We start from the raw sequence: 17,281 nt of genomic DNA, 5'->3' as shown, positions 1-17,281 counted from the left end.
CTTCTGAGAACCTCTAGTAAAAATTCTAAATTGTTTTTCAATGACATTTCAAAATCTGATTCCGATTGAGTTAGTTTAAAAAAGAAAAAGGTCAAATATAATTACTGCCCAGTTTGATTCAACAAAGTATTGACTTAGGGAGGCTAATGATGTATTGGAAGATTATGAAAAATTATAGAATTTTGAAAAAAAGATTATATTTTTTTCTGTCACTTCAGAATTATTCCATACATTGTGTTGGTCTAAATTCAAATTTCCACAAAATACATGTTGTTGTTGTTTTTTTGTAACATGACTTAGTATGTATGAAAACTTATGCAAAAAGGTTTATACCTAAAAAAAAAAACAAATGTGAGATAATATCAAAATATGATCAACTCAATCTTAGTGTAAGTGATTCTTTATTGGTACACAACAACGAACACAGACGGGTCCCAGGCGGTTACATACATGGACATGTGATGTTAATGTGTTCAAGTTAATATTCTACGTTTCTTTCTGTATTTTATCCAAATACAAAATTAATCTAAACAAATCACTCCTGTTTCAACACAACTAACAATCTAAGACGCTCTTATTTTCTTTGATCTTTTATGCTCGAATAAACGAGTGCTGGCTCCGTTACCCTTTCTGGTCGTGTTTTTCAGATGACAGGCCAAATGCAACCAAGCCGAGAAATAGCTGCTGGCTAGTGTCGGATGGACTCGGCAGGGTTTTTGATTTTTTTAGCATCTAGCTGCTTGGATAGGTTGGACGCTTCCCAAATGGACCAATCTGAAGTAAATGGGGTTACACACTGTCTAAGGTTACAGATGGTATTTTGAAAGCACACAATTTTACGACGCCTTTCTTTCACCCCCTTCATTCAGGAAAAAGGCTTAGGAGACAAAAAAAATAGGTTTTTGCCTGGTGTGCAAGGTTTACACTTAAAGATGAAGGTGATGGTTAACACTCAGTTTGAGCTTGGAATCTGTTCTCAATCCCGGTCTCTCGGCAGACAATCATCCTCTAATAACAGTAATCTATCTCCTCGTTGGCCAGGACAATGGCTGTTCTGCAGGGGATGTAGACCTGAGGAAGAAAGGCAAAGAGATAGAAAGAAGAGTGAGACGATTGAAGATTAATGATGTTAACAAGATCACCAATTTGAAGATTACTGAATCTTCAGGTTTATTTTATTCTATTTTATAGAAGTGACACGCAGACACTTGGAAGAGCCTCATGGTAAGCCATGGGCACCCCCCCCCCCCACCACCACCCTTTTAAACCAAGGTCGATGTGTCAGCTAGGGAAGGATGGGGAGGAGGAAAAAGACAAAGAAGGGTGTAGGAGGTTTATTCACACGTGAGAAAGAAAAAAAAAAAACTCCTGATAGGAGACAAACGCTACAGCTTTGATCAAAGTGAACCATCAAGGTTAGAGAGGTATAATCAACGTGACAGTGTTGCAGCTTCTTGGCCTCTGGGTGGCACTAGAGTCAGCAAACTCAGCAAAAGGGTATTAAAAGCCCTTGTTCCACTACTATGATCCCCTCTACAATACATGAGGTATTTTTGGCTGGATAATATGATACGTAAACTTCCAGAAAAATTAAAAATAAATAAAACAAAATTCACATGATGGCCAAGGGTTGCCAAAGTTTCCGATTATGTTGCGTTGGGGTTGCAGGCCGAGAATAAAAAACCCAACAACCATTTGGGTTTCCGCAACGAAGACAATGAGATTGGGGAGTAGACGTCTAAAACATTATGAGGAAATATACAAAGATTTTATAGGTAAAGATGATGACTACACCATAGCATTAAGACAAATGAGGGGGGGAGAATGTGGGAGCCAAAAACACAAGAAGATGGTCCACCTGCTAAGCTGCCGATAGATGCAGAAGCACCATTTTTGAAAGGGCAACCGAAATTAGTATGTGTGTCGCTTAGTTGTTATTCCTGTGACTTATGGCTCGTTCGAAGCAGTTCTCAGAAATGGGTTGAGTAGTGAAATGTGCGTTATTTATGGCTTTCACATTTCAGTCACAAATGAACTGGTGCAAGTATAGTTTGTGAAGATAAGCGTGTTTTTCTTTTTTTTTTTTTTGGCCTTAAGTGTACATGGAAGCTTCTTTGTGTAAATTCTTCACAATTTCTTATTTTTTTTACTCAAAGCAATTTAAAGAGGATTAGGGAGGTTTGGAAATTCACAGCGTGTTCTCTTGCTCTAGGTGAAAGCCTTTTTTCTCTTTCTTCTTTTTGCTCCACACTACGACATAGGCATTTGTTGGATAATAGACTATGAAAGTTTACTCTAAGGAAGATCATACACTCGCCGGCCACCTAAGCAACTCATCTTCATCGTGTCTAGATGCGTAAATGCAATGAGTTGCTGCTAAGTGACTGGCTGATTTGTTGCTACAAGCAGTTGAGTAGGTATACATAATAAAGTGGTCAATCGGTGTGTATAATTTATTATGAAGGAGGAGAGTTGACAACAGAGCTGCTACCTAGGTAGCGCTTTGAACGTTAAACAACCACACCACCCTTTCCCTCATTATGCTCTTCTGTTAGATAAGAAGATGGATTTTATTTTCTTTACAGCTGCAAATGTAGCACTGAAAGCTACTGGTAAGGACGAGGCTTTGCTTTTGTTTTTGACCTACTTCATAGAAACCCCTACACAACCTTTTATACAACCTCAGCTGGATGTATTATAAGTGCTGATGGCAGACATCCAACAGCATCATCCAATACAGCATTTTTTGCACTTTACACCTTACACTGTCACCCACCAAATATGTTGATTTATGGGCAGAAAAGTTTCAGAAATATAAAGATGTTCATGTTTCTCAGTAACTTATTTGTACATTCAATTGTTAATATTAATTTCGTTTAGACAACACTTAAAGAACTTGATTGTAGTTTTCATCTATATGGGCATTTTCTAGTTCTCCAAAACTGGGCTTTAAGGCTTGTAGTAGTTTGGCCATGAATCCTTATTGATTTAGTTTTAATCCAATTCAGGTGAAAACAACATCGAAAAGATTCATGCATTCTCACTGATGGGGAGCAGCTCTGAATCCTCAGAAGATACCATTCTCAGGAGTTCAATAGATCATCAGATTAACCCCCAGTGGATGTATGCAAAGCAAAGATTGGACACCTCCCACAGGGTGGTGCACACAGCGCCATAAAAGGTGGCCAGCTGTTTTAAGACCTACCACTGCAGGGCTGAGTGCAAATTAATCTAGGGACCCTGAATGTTCAGAAGAGACCGATCTCACATGATGAGAGTCACCAGGCCAAAAGTTCATCTCAAGGCATTGAAAATAAACATAGTAAATATGTATTGTGAATTTTTGTATTGATTTCTTTATTAATGGATGGTGAAAATCACTGTATGATTGATCATGCATCATGCTATGTACTTCCAGGGGGCTACAGAGAATCTGGTAGCTCCAAGGTTGCAAACTTATTAAAACTTACAAAAACATAAAAACAACTTTATTTCTACAATTAGAGGCCTGTTAAAACATCATTTAGCAGGTGAAAAACATTTGTTATATGTTTATTCAGATCTGAAGTGCTGATTTTGTAGCATTTTAGAGTCATATTCAATCAATTAGAACATGAATTTCTACGAGGCTTTTTTTTTCAGATTAAAAGTACCTTTTGAAAAACACCCAACAACCTTTAAACCGATATTAAACATACTTGTCATTATACTCCCATTTTTGCATGAATAATGTTGCGTTTGTATCAGTCTGATGCAATATTCTAATTGTAAATGATGTGTGCTTTTAATAGCTGGGTGTGGGGGGAAAAAAAAATAACAGCTTTAAAACCTCATTAGTCTGCGGTAATCTATATAATGTGTCTCCCTTAGTGAAATAGGTTGCTGAAATAAATTAACTTTTCAGTAACATTCCAATTTATTGAATACGACTGTATCCATTGCTTTTATACAACTTACGAACGGCATTCTAGCGTTGGAGGTCCTGTAACGCTTCCAACTGTTGAGTTCATTTAATACACGTCTGCTTTTTTTTTTTAATTCAAAGCTTTTGCCTCCTCCAAAACGGAAATTTTTTATCCCGTCTTGCAAAACATTTGTGATTTCCACATTCTCCAATCAGCGCAATAACTGTTTCTCATTATTTCCAAATATTGGCTGTGTGTCTACTACAAATATGGGTCTGTGTGCGAAGAAGCATAAGCCGCCACTGGGCATAAGCTGATCTAAAATAAGTTCTGTGGACTAGGCAGGAAAAACAAACAGAGGCTGCAAATGTCAGGCTGCCTACATACATATATACAGTACAAAGAATCAGCCTGGTAAGGGCCTCATTTTCAAGCCGTGTGGCTAATAAAGCCTTTGATCAATCCTTTTGATATTCACAGTGTCATTTAGAGGCGAGAAGCCATCGTGTATCATTAGTCACTTCAGATTCATGCCAAAGGAAAAGCAAGACAGACATAAATGATGTGATATTTCCCCAACAGAAAACTAAAAAAAAAAAAAAAGTGAGCAGAGTTGTAAACAGTTCAATCACCCCGCTGAACTCTCCCTGCCGCCCCTCGGCATCGGTAGATCTGAGCTCGCCGCGGATGCGTTTCTTTGGCAACAGTTTGTCATTGAGGGAGTTGAGCAGCCCGCCGTTGAAACACTGACACAGACATTGGTGCCTAATTAAACAGTCACAGTGGGGAAGTCTGCATGCAAAGGCACCACGGAGGGAAGAAAAGCCAAAATGACTCGCTGCACCTGTTCAGACAAAAGCTACCACTGCGCCAAACCTGGAGTATGTCAACAGCTTTTATTTCCACTAAACGGATAGTGTGACAAACAGTGACGAATTCTGAATGGAGCTGGAAACGTAGAGAAGCGGATATCCCAGAGAGTGGAATATATTCTAACATTACTCCAAACACACACACACACACGTTATAAATACAGCAACAGAACTTCATCTGCTGACATAACCCAAATGTTAAAGGATCCCCTTAATTTTTTAATGTTAAAGTTCTCCGTTTTGCTTTAAGAAAAAATAATCTGCACCAACAATAGGCATTTCCTCTAGTTAAACTGACCATAAAACTGCTGCAATTTGTCAATATGCACCTCATAGGCTTCATAAAGCAGCTACAATACCATGAAAATGTTTTCAATTACTTCTTATTTCTTTATATTCCATTTTTGAAAGGACACCCTTTGTTACAAACGTCAGTGTTTTTCTTTTTTTTTTTCTTTTGGAAGATGTTTTAAAGTCTGGATACTTAACCATCCCTGTGTCTTATGCGGCGTGCGTTTTCTTTGTCAGGTCTAAAAAAAGAATCTGCAGCAGATGAAGGTTATTTGACAGACACAGTTAGATATAAGGAGAGAATCCAGCCGAGACCTGACAGGACCTGAGAGATGCATCATGCCTTCACTTTATTATCGACTGCAGCGGTTCTCAAACTTTTTCATGACAAGTAAAACATCCTCAAACTCTAGGCTTTCCGAGAGCCATCACAATGAAAGAGATTTTAAAAAAAATGGGCTCTGGGCATCTCACCCCTTCGCCATTTTCATCCCCATCATCGTTTAATTTAGCTCGTTTCATACCCGGGTTTTTCTGGGGGTAAAATGGAGGCGCGTTCCATAGGTCTTTTTATAAATGGTATGTGAAGTGAAATTAATTTAGCATTTTTTTTGTCTATGATTAACAACATATTTTACTTTCCAAGGCACATTCTCAAACTTTTGTAAATTGATTGGTTACTTGGTGTTAAGTGCCTTGCTAAAGAGAACATCAGCATAATGCAGCCACTCCAGTTTCCGCTGAGGATCTTTAGGGTCATTTTTGACTGAAGCAACGATCAATCGGCTAGAACAAGTAACGTTTTTGGCTGCTTTTGCTTATTAGTTGGGCTTTAATAGATAATTTACTTTGTGTTTACCTTATAAATAGTTCATACCAGAATTTCTTCTGGGTACTGCCAGTGATACATGTACCACAGTTCAAGAACCAGGAATTTTGGAACCGCAAATAAGCTTTATACATAATTCAGTAGTCTAACTTTTTATTTTTTACAGATTTAACCAAATTAACTGATGACAAATGATCATAATCACTCGTCATCTACAGTCTATGGTTCTAGAGCAGGGGGATTTCAACCTAATTCTGAAGAGCCCTCCAAAATGTGTCTCAATAACTTTAACCAGAACTCATGTAGAAAATAGGAAATACAGGCAACAGGAAAAGGTAAGTGCGGCAGTTCATCCTGCTGTTTATATGTAATATATTATTTATGCATCAAATTTCCACAACAGAAGCAAACCAATAGCATAAAGAACATTTTTGGTTCAATGATTAAACCATAAGGCTGGAGGACCCGTTTTTATTTGTTTTCTTCAAATATAGAAACAAGTCCTCTGATCTTTCTGTACAAAAACAAAAATATTCTTTGTCCTGTCATGTTTTTCTTTGTTTTCGAAGTCTAAAGATGTCTAAAGAAACTATTACACAAAGTCTATGCTACGTATTTATCAAAAATATAGCAAAATAACGCAACAATCCTTTTTTCAACAGGTTAAGCCCATTTTGCAACATTAGAGAGATTTTATTTTCCAGGAACGAAATGACAATTGTCGCTTTTGGATTGCAAAAGCTGCACACCGCTGTCCAAGCACAAAGAACGGGTTACTGATATGATATAATAAATTTGTTTTGTGCCACTAAATAACAGTAGACATTTAGTCTGCGTGAAACGGTTTCACAGTCACATCATCTGTGTTAACCCCGCTGATATCCGCGTGCTAATGACTTCTCATCGGCGGTTAAATCATGTGGGGGGAATTTATGAATCATCATTCTCATCCACTCACTACATATTCAAATGAATTACTCAGAAATATTGGACCTAATTCTCTTCACTGCAGTACAGTTTTTTTCGTCAGGGCAAACTGTCCTCTGGGATTTGTTTGAATGTGTCTGCAAAGCCTCTGCTGCCTCTGATTACTCATTAGGAGTAGGTGTTTACTACTTCAGCAGCTCTCAAAGCACTTTTCATTCCCACACTCATAAGGAACATCTTATATCTAGGCAACAGCAGGCTCTTCTAAACGTCAGATCAGGCAGCATTTACTGTAGAACAAAAAAAAGCTTATCTCCAATTTACTCCGTCACAGGTGCAAAACTTAATGAGATGAGAGGGAAGCAAAATAGATTTTCCTTTTAAATATTGGATTAGCAGAAAGTTTGCCGACACACTTTGTCCTTTTTTTTTTGCCTCCTTTTGTCTCTCGGATGTTCTTTTGTTGCCTCAATGGGGAATGGGAATTTGGATTTTGTACTTCCCCTCAAGAGCTCAGTCCAGCCTTTGGGCTAATACTCAATCTGATCAATGTTCAAACACACTGATAAAGGATTCATGAGGCGCTGCGCTGGAACATCCACTCTCCTCTCTCCAGACCCGAGCTGCTTGTGATCGCATTGCCTTGACTATCTTTGCACTTTAACTCTCCAGACATGTCTCTGTTTGGCTCCATTACTCACTTAACAAGAACCAGCCCACTGTAAGCACTTCTGCAGACAACATGTAGTCCGCACAATATGTTAGGCAGACAGACAACCTGGCAGGGTAACAATTCAAAAACCTGCCCTGGAGGTTGACTAAGCTTTGTAATTAGAGGATTATATCCATTTGTATAGATTGTTACAATAAACATCTTTCACTCCGATTCATTTTTTCGATTCACACATAGGTAAAGTACTGCTTTCTAACAATTTCTTTTTTTATCCAGAGCTCCAAAACTTAGTTTTTACTTTGCAGTGTGAGTTACAAAAAAGAAAAAAAAAAAACAAATCCAGCGATTGCTCCAGGGTTTATTCTGCCTACTGACAGTCGAGGGAAGGCGCATATAACTACACGTACTAACCAGGTAGAGGACAGATGGATGTTTTAGTGACAAGTATTAAGTTGGAAAGTCTACATCCTGATGTAAAATCATTTTAAAATGTCAGCATTATGGTCTTACTTGGAAAATCAGATGTCTACTGTAATGGTACTAGTGATACAAAGTTTGAGAACCACTGGTTTCTAGTCCTAGTCAAAGTCCTGATCTAAATTCAACTGAAAAGCTGTGGAAGAAGTTGAAAACTGATGTTCACATCCAATCCGATGGAGCCTGAGATATTTTGTTAAGATAAATGTGCAATTTTTTTTTGGTCTTTGGTGGTTATGTCTAGACCAGCTTTCCACATCTAAAGACTTGTGCCTGCAATATCAGCCAAAATGGGTCTACTAAAGTACAGACTCAGGCGGGCTGAATACAAATGAACTTTACAGCTCTTTATATATTTTTTTTATTTCTTCACCACTCAGTGTTGGTCTTTCACATAAAACCACATTAGAACACAGTGGTGTTTGCAGCAAGGGGTGAACACAGTTTTAAATTCTTGCAGGTACTATTAATAATCCCCCCACCACTATTTACGCTCATTATTTGTCATTATTTTGCATGCACCAAAGTGGAACTTGGATTAGCACTGCCCACAAATGGCAGGTTTAATCACAATGAAGGAGAAAATACCATCTCTTTTCATGTGAACAGCTTTAAATTCTATACAAACCTTTATCACTTTGAGCCACAAACAAGAGGGAGGAACTTCTGGATCTTTCCAATAAACCGTGGCAGCCTGTTGAAGGCATCAGACGGCCAGGACACACCAAACCATTTTTTTAAGAGTGGAGAACTGCTTTTTTAAATTATTTTATTAAAGAGTCCCACTCAGGTAGAGTGCCTGAAGGCTCCATTCTTGGCCCCTTCCTCTTCTCACCATTCCATTGGGGTCAGTTATAAGAAAACATGGTTTAGCCTTCCATTTTTATGCAGACTGTCAGACTTTTATGGCACTTAAAAAGGAAAATAGTTGCTCTGCGAATAAACCTTTCAAATGCAATGCTGAAATGAAGGGATGTCAACAAACCTCTTACACCAGAACCCTAAAGAGACTGAGTTGTTTGGGTGCACTGACGTCTCTAACATCAGTGGTGACCTGGGACCTTTCAGGTCAGTGTCTGACACATGCTGCTACAGACCTGGGTGCAAAAAATGTAAAATATTCTTAACTTTGATGCTCAGTTAAAATCTGTGGTTCAGTCCAGCCTTTTAAAACTGAGACAGCTGACTAAAGATTTTAATCTATCTTTTAATTACAATTTGCTTAGATTACTGCACTGCACTTTACTCTGGGCTTAATAAAACTCTAGTGGCTTGATTGCGGCTGGTCCAAAATGCTGCTGCTCTTCTTTTAACTGCTACCAGAAAACGAGAGCACATTTCTCCACTTTTAGCAGCAATCCATTGGCTACTGGTTCACATTCGGATTGATTTTAAAATTATCTTATTTGTTTTCCAGTATGTGTCAGACCTGCTTCATATGCACACTCCCTCTTGTTTGCTCAGGTTGGCGGATCAGTTTTTATTAGTCATTCGAAAAACAAAGAGTGCAAAGAGGTAACCGCACTTTCTCGTTGTTGCATCAAAAATCTGGACTGAAGAAGCTTTACATATTAGGCAGGCCGACTCACTTACTGTTTTTAAATGTTCTCTTTAAAACACACTTCTTCTTAGTGGGTTTTAACCCAGTTTAAGACGTAAGCTTTTGAAGTTTTTTATGTTTGTTTCTCTGTATCTGCATTTTACTGTACATTTTATTGTACTTGCCAGCTTAAGTACTTAACTTTCTATTCTGTTTTGTATTACTAGTTTTTGGAGTATATAAAGCACCCAGGGCAACTGAGTTTTATTCTAATGTGCTATGTAAATAATGCTGAGTTGAGAATATTAATAGTTTTTTAAAAGGGGGCAATAGGATTGGTTTGCAGGCAGAAACTACTGTAGTGGATTATAAAAAGGAACAATCGGAATGATCAGATTCACATCCAGGGAACAAAAACACACCCGATTATCATTAATCAAGGGGTTTGTTTATCAAGGTAAGTCTATCACCTCATCTGTGACTGAGGCGGAGATTCATCAAGCCTCCCTATGGTCCGACATCTTCCCCTCAGCTGCAACCCTTGAAGCACACAGGGGTCCACGCTGCGTTTTTACACATAATAAACTGCCGATGTTCCCCCTCTTTTCTGCTCCGTGCACTTCCAGACTGTTACAGTTTATAACCTTTTTCTTCACCTTTCCCAGCGGCAGGTTCGTCATCTCAAGCTCCGCCCTGACCAGACAAATCTCCTCTATTGCGCCGGGCGAGCCGGTGCGTAATTACGCAAGCCGAAGGATGTGTATGAAGTTGTTCTCCGAGCACACGTCTCAATGATACCGGGTTGAGGTGGTGAGGTGGGCGGATCTTTTTTCTTTTTCCATTGGTGCGCTGCGTGCAAGGTATCAACAGTGGGGAAAAAAATGCATAAAAAAAGACTGTAAATTGCCCCTTTAGAGGGAAGAGGGAACGAGGAGTCTCAACTGAAGCCCCAGATGTTACAAGTCCCTAAAATGTGCCTTAAAAGTATGCATCTGATTTACGTATGACTAATTCATGCTCACATGAATTAAAATGCAAGGCGACGCAGCAACTCCACCGCAGCACCGCTCGTTCTATGTCATTAAGACTGAACAAAATAGCATGAATCACAACTACTAACTCGCCTACTGATTTCATTTGCGACATTTTGCTACGGGCGGAAGGACATTGAACGTTTTGGAGCATGTTTTGAAGGCTGATAAGAGCCCCAGCAGTAGGTCAACGCGTCGAGGCGCTGAAACCCAGCCCACATTGTTCAGAAACAATTGGAAATTAATAAATAAGAAGCTTATAAACAATTAAGTGGTATTTTAGACTGCATCAGGATCGCGGATCTATTTTCTGATCCAACGTCCCGCCGTGGATGGTTCTGAATGAACGCTTTACAGCTGGCAGCCGCTCTCCGCCTTAAGCTCTTTTAGCGGTACGCAGTACCGGACCGTACCGGCTTACTTTCACCCCTGGGTGTTTGTAACTGCAATTTGATAAAACGTGAAAACGTTCACTTACATTTGCAATGCTCTGTAAAAAAGGTGTGCACAGTATGAGTGTAGGATATTATATATGTATGTAACAGTACGGGGAAAGTCCTTTTCTTGCTGTCACAGTTTTATTCTGTTAGTTCATACCTCCTCATCAACGTCAGGTCTTAGATCTGTGCCATGGAAATGAACGTCTTTTGATCATTTGCCACAAGCCCGCTACATTTCTCTTCACTTTCTTTCTCCTTCTTATTTCAGATTAATTTCTTTTTGAGAAACTGTCACAGGAGACAACCCCCTTTGATGCATGCAAAGTTTATCAAAAGGTTTCGGAGCAGCTAATTATTCTTCACACTTTCTTAGCATTACATCTTTGACATTATAACACTCAAACAAAACTGTACACGTGACACAAACTCCAAGAAGGATAACCTAAAATTTCCTCACTGAGGGAGTATTTATTCTCAGAGCACTCAAAAGTTTCTGTCAAGTTAAATTAATAAACTGTAATCGTTCAATAGCGGTTCTTGATGTACAAAAGCCTCATAAAAGGGCTCCCCCATAGGAGATCAAGCTGTCAGCGCGCTTAGAAATAGAAGGTTGAAGCATTTTTATCTAAAGAGAATAAGCGCATTTAACTCAGTTTTATAGTGATCTGTTTAAAACAATCATCTTTTACATATCACCAATAAATAAGGTAAACAGGCGTCCCTTTGCTATTAAAAACACCCATTAACATAATTTATACAAAAACATAATTGCACTTATTTTTTAAACATGTTATTACATGCATTTGTTAAATGTGCGTTAGCCCCGTGATGAACTGGTGATCTGTCTAGGTTGTACCCTGCCTCTTGCTCACTGACCACTGGAGATAGGCACCACACCAGCCCACCACGCAGCGATACAAGGATAGGTGGGGGATGCATAATGGATAGATGGATGGAATTATAGGTGCTTTAGATGTCAATGTTATGCATGTAAAAAAAGGTGTCCACACACCTTTTACAAAAAAAGAAAAAAAGAAATAAGTGAATAATTCCTGGACTGAGAAGAAATAGGGTTGAAACAAAGGGGGAAGACGTGTGTCAAAAGTTCCAGCGCATCGAGGGCTAAGAAATGTGGGTTGTGCGAACTCTTTAGGCCTTTAATTAAGCAATACGTTTCTCATTCAAACAAATTCCATGGTCTTGTTATTTCCTTTTCTTTACAGTCGTCCACCTTCAACACACAATCTCTGCAAGGATCAGTTATATCAGTTCCTTTGGGTTCCTTTGCAACCTTTACAAATATGAAACGTTTCACTATCGGAGGGATTCTTGACTGTTCACCAATGTCAAGATCACAATGGTGAATTTTTTAATGAGTGTGCAGTCTGATTTCTGTAATCCAAACTGTCATGACTTTTTTTTTATAAAGAAAAACATTGTCTAGCACAAACAACAGCTTGACAGTCGTTTCTAGAAACCTCGTTTCTTTGTACCTTTTTCACAAATTTGTTGTGAGGATCTTAGAGAGTGGCTGATTATAATGGCACTTTTTGACCTCTAATTAAATCCTTGATTGTTAATTTAAGAGGCGAAGGGGTTTCTACAAGATGGCCTAGTAATTTTAGATAATGCGTTTTAATTTGCTTCGCTATTTCTTCGACCAGAAAGCAGAAATTGGTTCAAACGCCTTTCCCCTTTTGCAAAGAGGGAATCTTGCCCTTTATTTGTCCAATCAGAGAAATGCCCTTTTGCTACAAAGGTTTAAAGGGACTTTTTCAAGTGAACCGGAGTTTCATTCCACATTTTGCTTACTAAAATCTTTTTTTCATAATACAGATTTTGTCTTTAATTATTATTCATTCCTTCACAAGAGCCGCTACGGGAATTTCAGATGCATTCTGGTGGCCCGGCAGCTTTAATAGCTTATTGGTTATCTTTTTTATGTATCTGCTTCAAATGTAGTTTTTGTGATTTCCCCCTAAAAAAATCTGTTAATTTAAAAACATTTACAGCTGGCACTATCCCCTACTTTTTTTTTAGATTTGTCAAAACCACACCTTTCAATGTATGCTATTGTAATTCAATGAGATAAACCAATACAAAACAGATAAAAAAAAATAAGAAGAAAGGAAATGATACTTGTTCTTTGTTTTTTAACAAATAGTGATAAAAAGTTTTGGTGTTGATTTATATTTACCCCCCAGTATACTAGATTTGCAGATCTAGGGACTAAAATGTTGTCTATTATTCTTGCAAAAGAAAGTCCAATAATGGAGATTGGATGGACAGAGTCTGAACATAAACTCTTGCAACAGATTTTAAATTTGCTTTAGGTCTGGACTTTAAATAAGAAAATAATCTAAATTGGAGGGTGAACCTGTGCCCCAGTCTGAAGTCGTTCCAGCCTCTAACATATTTTCTCCCTTGGTCCCCCAGTATCAACCTCCATCAAGCTTCCCATTAACTCTATCCAGATTCCATGTCCCAACTAAAGAGAAGCAACCACACAGCATCATGCTGCCACTGCCATGTTTCATGGTGGGGAGAGCGTGTGATGGTAAAGCATTATTCTGCTATAAATGTTGGTCGAGACAAAAAGCTGCACTTCCAAATAGATAAAAGCAACATACTGGCCAATTTAATGGCTGCTGAGGCTGTTTGTATTGTCACAGGGCACCCTTTATTCAACTTTGTAGAAAATGCTTGTATACTCAGCAAATATTTGGGGTCCCAAGTCTCTCCCAATATTATTTTGAGTGTCATACCGAAAAGATTGAGAACTAGACACTGCTTTTGAATTGGGGTTCTACAAAATCATAAAAAAACAAAAAACAAAAACAAAAAAACTATTGAAACAGTCCTTGACAGAAATGACGGTACATGTAACTTAATATTTTGTGGTCCAAACTTTTGAGGCAATCACTGCATTCAAACCATTTCTGTAGCTGTCTAGGTGAGCTTTATTTTTGCGCCTGTGAACATGAGGCTGGTGTGCCTTTCCAAAAAGATTTGTTTTGTCTCATCCGTCCAAAGGGAACTCTCCCAGAAGGTTTGTGGCTTTACAAATATGCATTGTGGTAAATTCTAGATTTGTGGATTCATGATCAGCTTTCAACTGTGGTGACTCCCATGAAGTCCATTTTTGCTCCAACAGTGACGGATGGTGCAATCTGACAGTCCTTTGTTACCATTTATATTATCCTTCTCTTCAATTTGTCATCCATTTGCCTCCTGCTGTCCCTTCCAGGGAGGTGGGCTAGAGGCCTGTGGACCTTAAACTTCAGAATAATATGTGCAACTGTAGTCACAGGAACATGAAGCTATTTGAAGATGTTCTTTAGAGCCTATACCATGTTTATCTATAATGCTCTTTCTAATCTTCTAAGATAACTCTCACCTTTGCGTTCATGGGGTCCATGTTCAGTGTGGTACACACCATGTCACCAGACAGCACAGCGACTACTTGTAACCCTTTAAATATACAAACTGATTGGTTACAAGCTTGAGGACAAGCTGCTAATTAAAGGACAAACATGTCCCTATGGTCAAATTATTTTAAAGCTTTTCTAGTGGTACCATCATTTTTGTCCTGTTTCATTTGTTTATTCTTAAAATGGTTGTTTTGAACCATAATTGAAAAGCAATATCTGATTTTCATTCAGTAATTTTTGTCGTTTTTGTCCATGCCTGTAAATGGCTCACAGAAAACTGCAAATTAAACTTCTTATTAGTATTAAGAAGGGGGCTGAATGCAAAGACACACCACACTTTTCAGATTTTTACTGGTCAAAGTATTAAAGGAAAAGAACATGTTTTCTTTTTCTTTCCAATTCGCAATGATGATCTACATTTTGTTGGTCGTTTATTTGAAGGGGAAAAAAATCACAATAAAATACATTAAGTTCTGTGGCTGTAACCTTTCAAAATGTGGAAAAGTTCAAGGACTATAAATACTTTTGAAATACACTTGCTATTCAATTCTTCAGATCTTTTCAGATCCACGCTGTGTTTTTTTTTTTTTTTTTGTCTTTGTTTGTTTTGAGGAGGTGGATCTGTTTTATCTTTATTGATTTCTTTGATAATACAGAAAAGGATCCTGCAGACAGGGCTAAATAGATTACAGTAAGCCCTGACCAGATTTGCAAACACCGGGTGTCAGGGTTACATAGTGTTCTCCAGAGCCTACCAGGATACAGCGCTGCTCCTGACTTTGTTGCCTTGATCTAATTATGAGCACTCACAGGCTGCAGTGTGATACGTTCTTGAAAGATATAGAGTTTGTTATCGCTCAGTAACGAGGAAGCTTGAGAAAAGTCAGACACATTAAAAAGGTGGGAGAAAAGAAGTTTTTGCAGACTTTGAAAGCATTAGTTGTTAAATAAAACATGGATGGTGTAGGCACCTTTCTGCATCCCCAGCAGTGGCTTTTGTCTGATTATTCTAGTCATTACCCGGTAGGTGTGAAGAGGAGGAGAAAAAGCAGCTTCGTGCACGACTATTCTTACTGTCAAATCTCTATAAAGCAGCCTTTAAAGGAGATTTGGTACCCTGTGCGCAGAAGGGTCCTCGCTTGCCTCCATCCTTTTCTCCCTGTCGGCTCCTTCCCTCTCACTTCCTCTCATTCTCCCCATTAATTTGCACGAGTGCCAAAATTAGCAGATGACTAGCTAACTAAACTTCACATTTTGGCCAGGAGGGACATGGCAGAAGCACTTGTGTTTAAATTAATAAGACTCAGGAAAAAAAAAAAAAAAAAAAGTTACCAGATTGTGGAAACGGTGTCATTAACTGATGAAACCCAAGTTAATACGATGGAGGATCAGTGTCTGGTGAGGATCAGAGCACGAAAAAAGGAACAAAATACTAAATAAACTTGGACTGATGGGTTTCGTAATGGCTGAAGTTTGCGGAACAAATTCAAAGCAGTTTGAAGTTCGCTGTCCAACACCTGGTGCTGAAGTATATCTTCCACCCATTCACAACAACAGCTCCAATAACAAATCATATCATGTTGATATTAACAGTTAGTGCCTTTATTTAGCATAGGTTAGAGGTGTAATGGTACCAGTTTGGTATGCTTCAGTTCACTTCAATCATTACAAACAAATAAAAAGTAGCCACTATAGAAGTATTTGGTGTGATATTTTATTTATTCATAAAGGATATGCTGGCAAACCCAATGGATGGGTGATGCAATAAGAAGACTGCGCAGTAATTTGAAAATGAAAAAAAAAAAGTTAAAATCTCTTTGGAGATTTTTCAACATTTAAACAACCCAATATACGAGATGTACTTGAGTAAACCATAAAAGCGTAGCTGTTGGGGAAAATCGCTTGTGGTTAGAGGGACTCGTCACCACAATGCTGGTGTGCTGGCCCGGCTCAACGAATGAGTTTTAAATTGAAAAAGCCCTTCGAATGAAGGACAAAAACTGCAGCCCGGTTGTTTTTTGTTTTGTAACCTTTTTTGAAATTGCCACATCCTGGATGACTGAGAATCTTTACAAGGAAAAATTGATGGGCATTCAGATAAAACCTTTTGAACTTAAAAACGAGGTCATAAAAACAATAATAATTTGGAAATATTTTACGTAAAAGTCCAGCAAGAATACATGGGGAACACCAGGAGAAGAACAAGCTTTAGATAAAAAGTTTTTTTTTATTTTTTTACTGCTGCACTATTAACAATACAAGCAAGTTTGTATTTTTCTCCACTTTATGTTTTAAACAAACACATTAACTGATTGTAGTTGTCAGAACTATGATTGCCAAATGGTTTGATGGGATACAACTACTCAGAAGTGCAAAAACGACATTATTCGCATCTTTCACTCACTTTTTTATGCATGGTAGCCATATTGGATTTTGAACTCACGCCCAGTGAGCTCAGGCTTTGCTAGTCAGAATTTAAAGGAAAACTTTGTGAAGGTTCTTGTATTTTGGACTGGGAGCTCATATAATCCAATTTCAGAGTAAGACAGAAAATGTAGAGACGTATAGCTTTTCTGTAATCAATCTTTGAATAGAAATGTGATAATAATGTGAAGGATTAGAAATAGCTTTCTCACACAACACTATTACGTTTTGAAAACTGGATTTATGGAGTCCAATTTGGCACTGGTCAATCTCCTCGACTTCAAACTCCAAAGTTATTCCTAATGAAGACGCAAATAGTTATGCACTGCAAGTATAGGATATTAACTGCTTATAACCTTTTTCACAGAACTTCCACTTAAAAATTCAGAACTATCCCTTTAAATAACTTGGATAACAGCCGTAAAAGTATTTCGTAAGAAA

General features: G+C 38.2%; 1 protein-coding gene across 1 annotated transcript in view; it reads right to left on the bottom strand.

The window, feature by feature from the left end:
* Positions 1-384: 384 nt before the first annotated feature.
* gbe1b (glucan (1,4-alpha-), branching enzyme 1b) overlaps positions 385-17,281 on the bottom strand; it is a 180,101-nt gene continuing 163,204 nt past the window's right edge. The window contains exon 16 of the mRNA XM_036149447.1: positions 385-1,071. Within this exon, the coding sequence (XP_036005340.1) occupies positions 1,009-1,071 (63 nt within the window). The 3' untranslated portion in view covers positions 385-1,008. The remainder of the gene's footprint in view (positions 1,072-17,281) is intronic.

This window comes from Fundulus heteroclitus, chromosome 18, assembly GCF_011125445.2.
Source record: "Fundulus heteroclitus isolate FHET01 chromosome 18, MU-UCD_Fhet_4.1, whole genome shotgun sequence".
NCBI classification, from domain to species: Eukaryota; Metazoa; Chordata; class Actinopteri; order Cyprinodontiformes; family Fundulidae; genus Fundulus; species Fundulus heteroclitus.
Note: the sequence above shows the minus strand (reverse complement) of the source record. Positions and strands in the feature narration are given on the sequence as shown.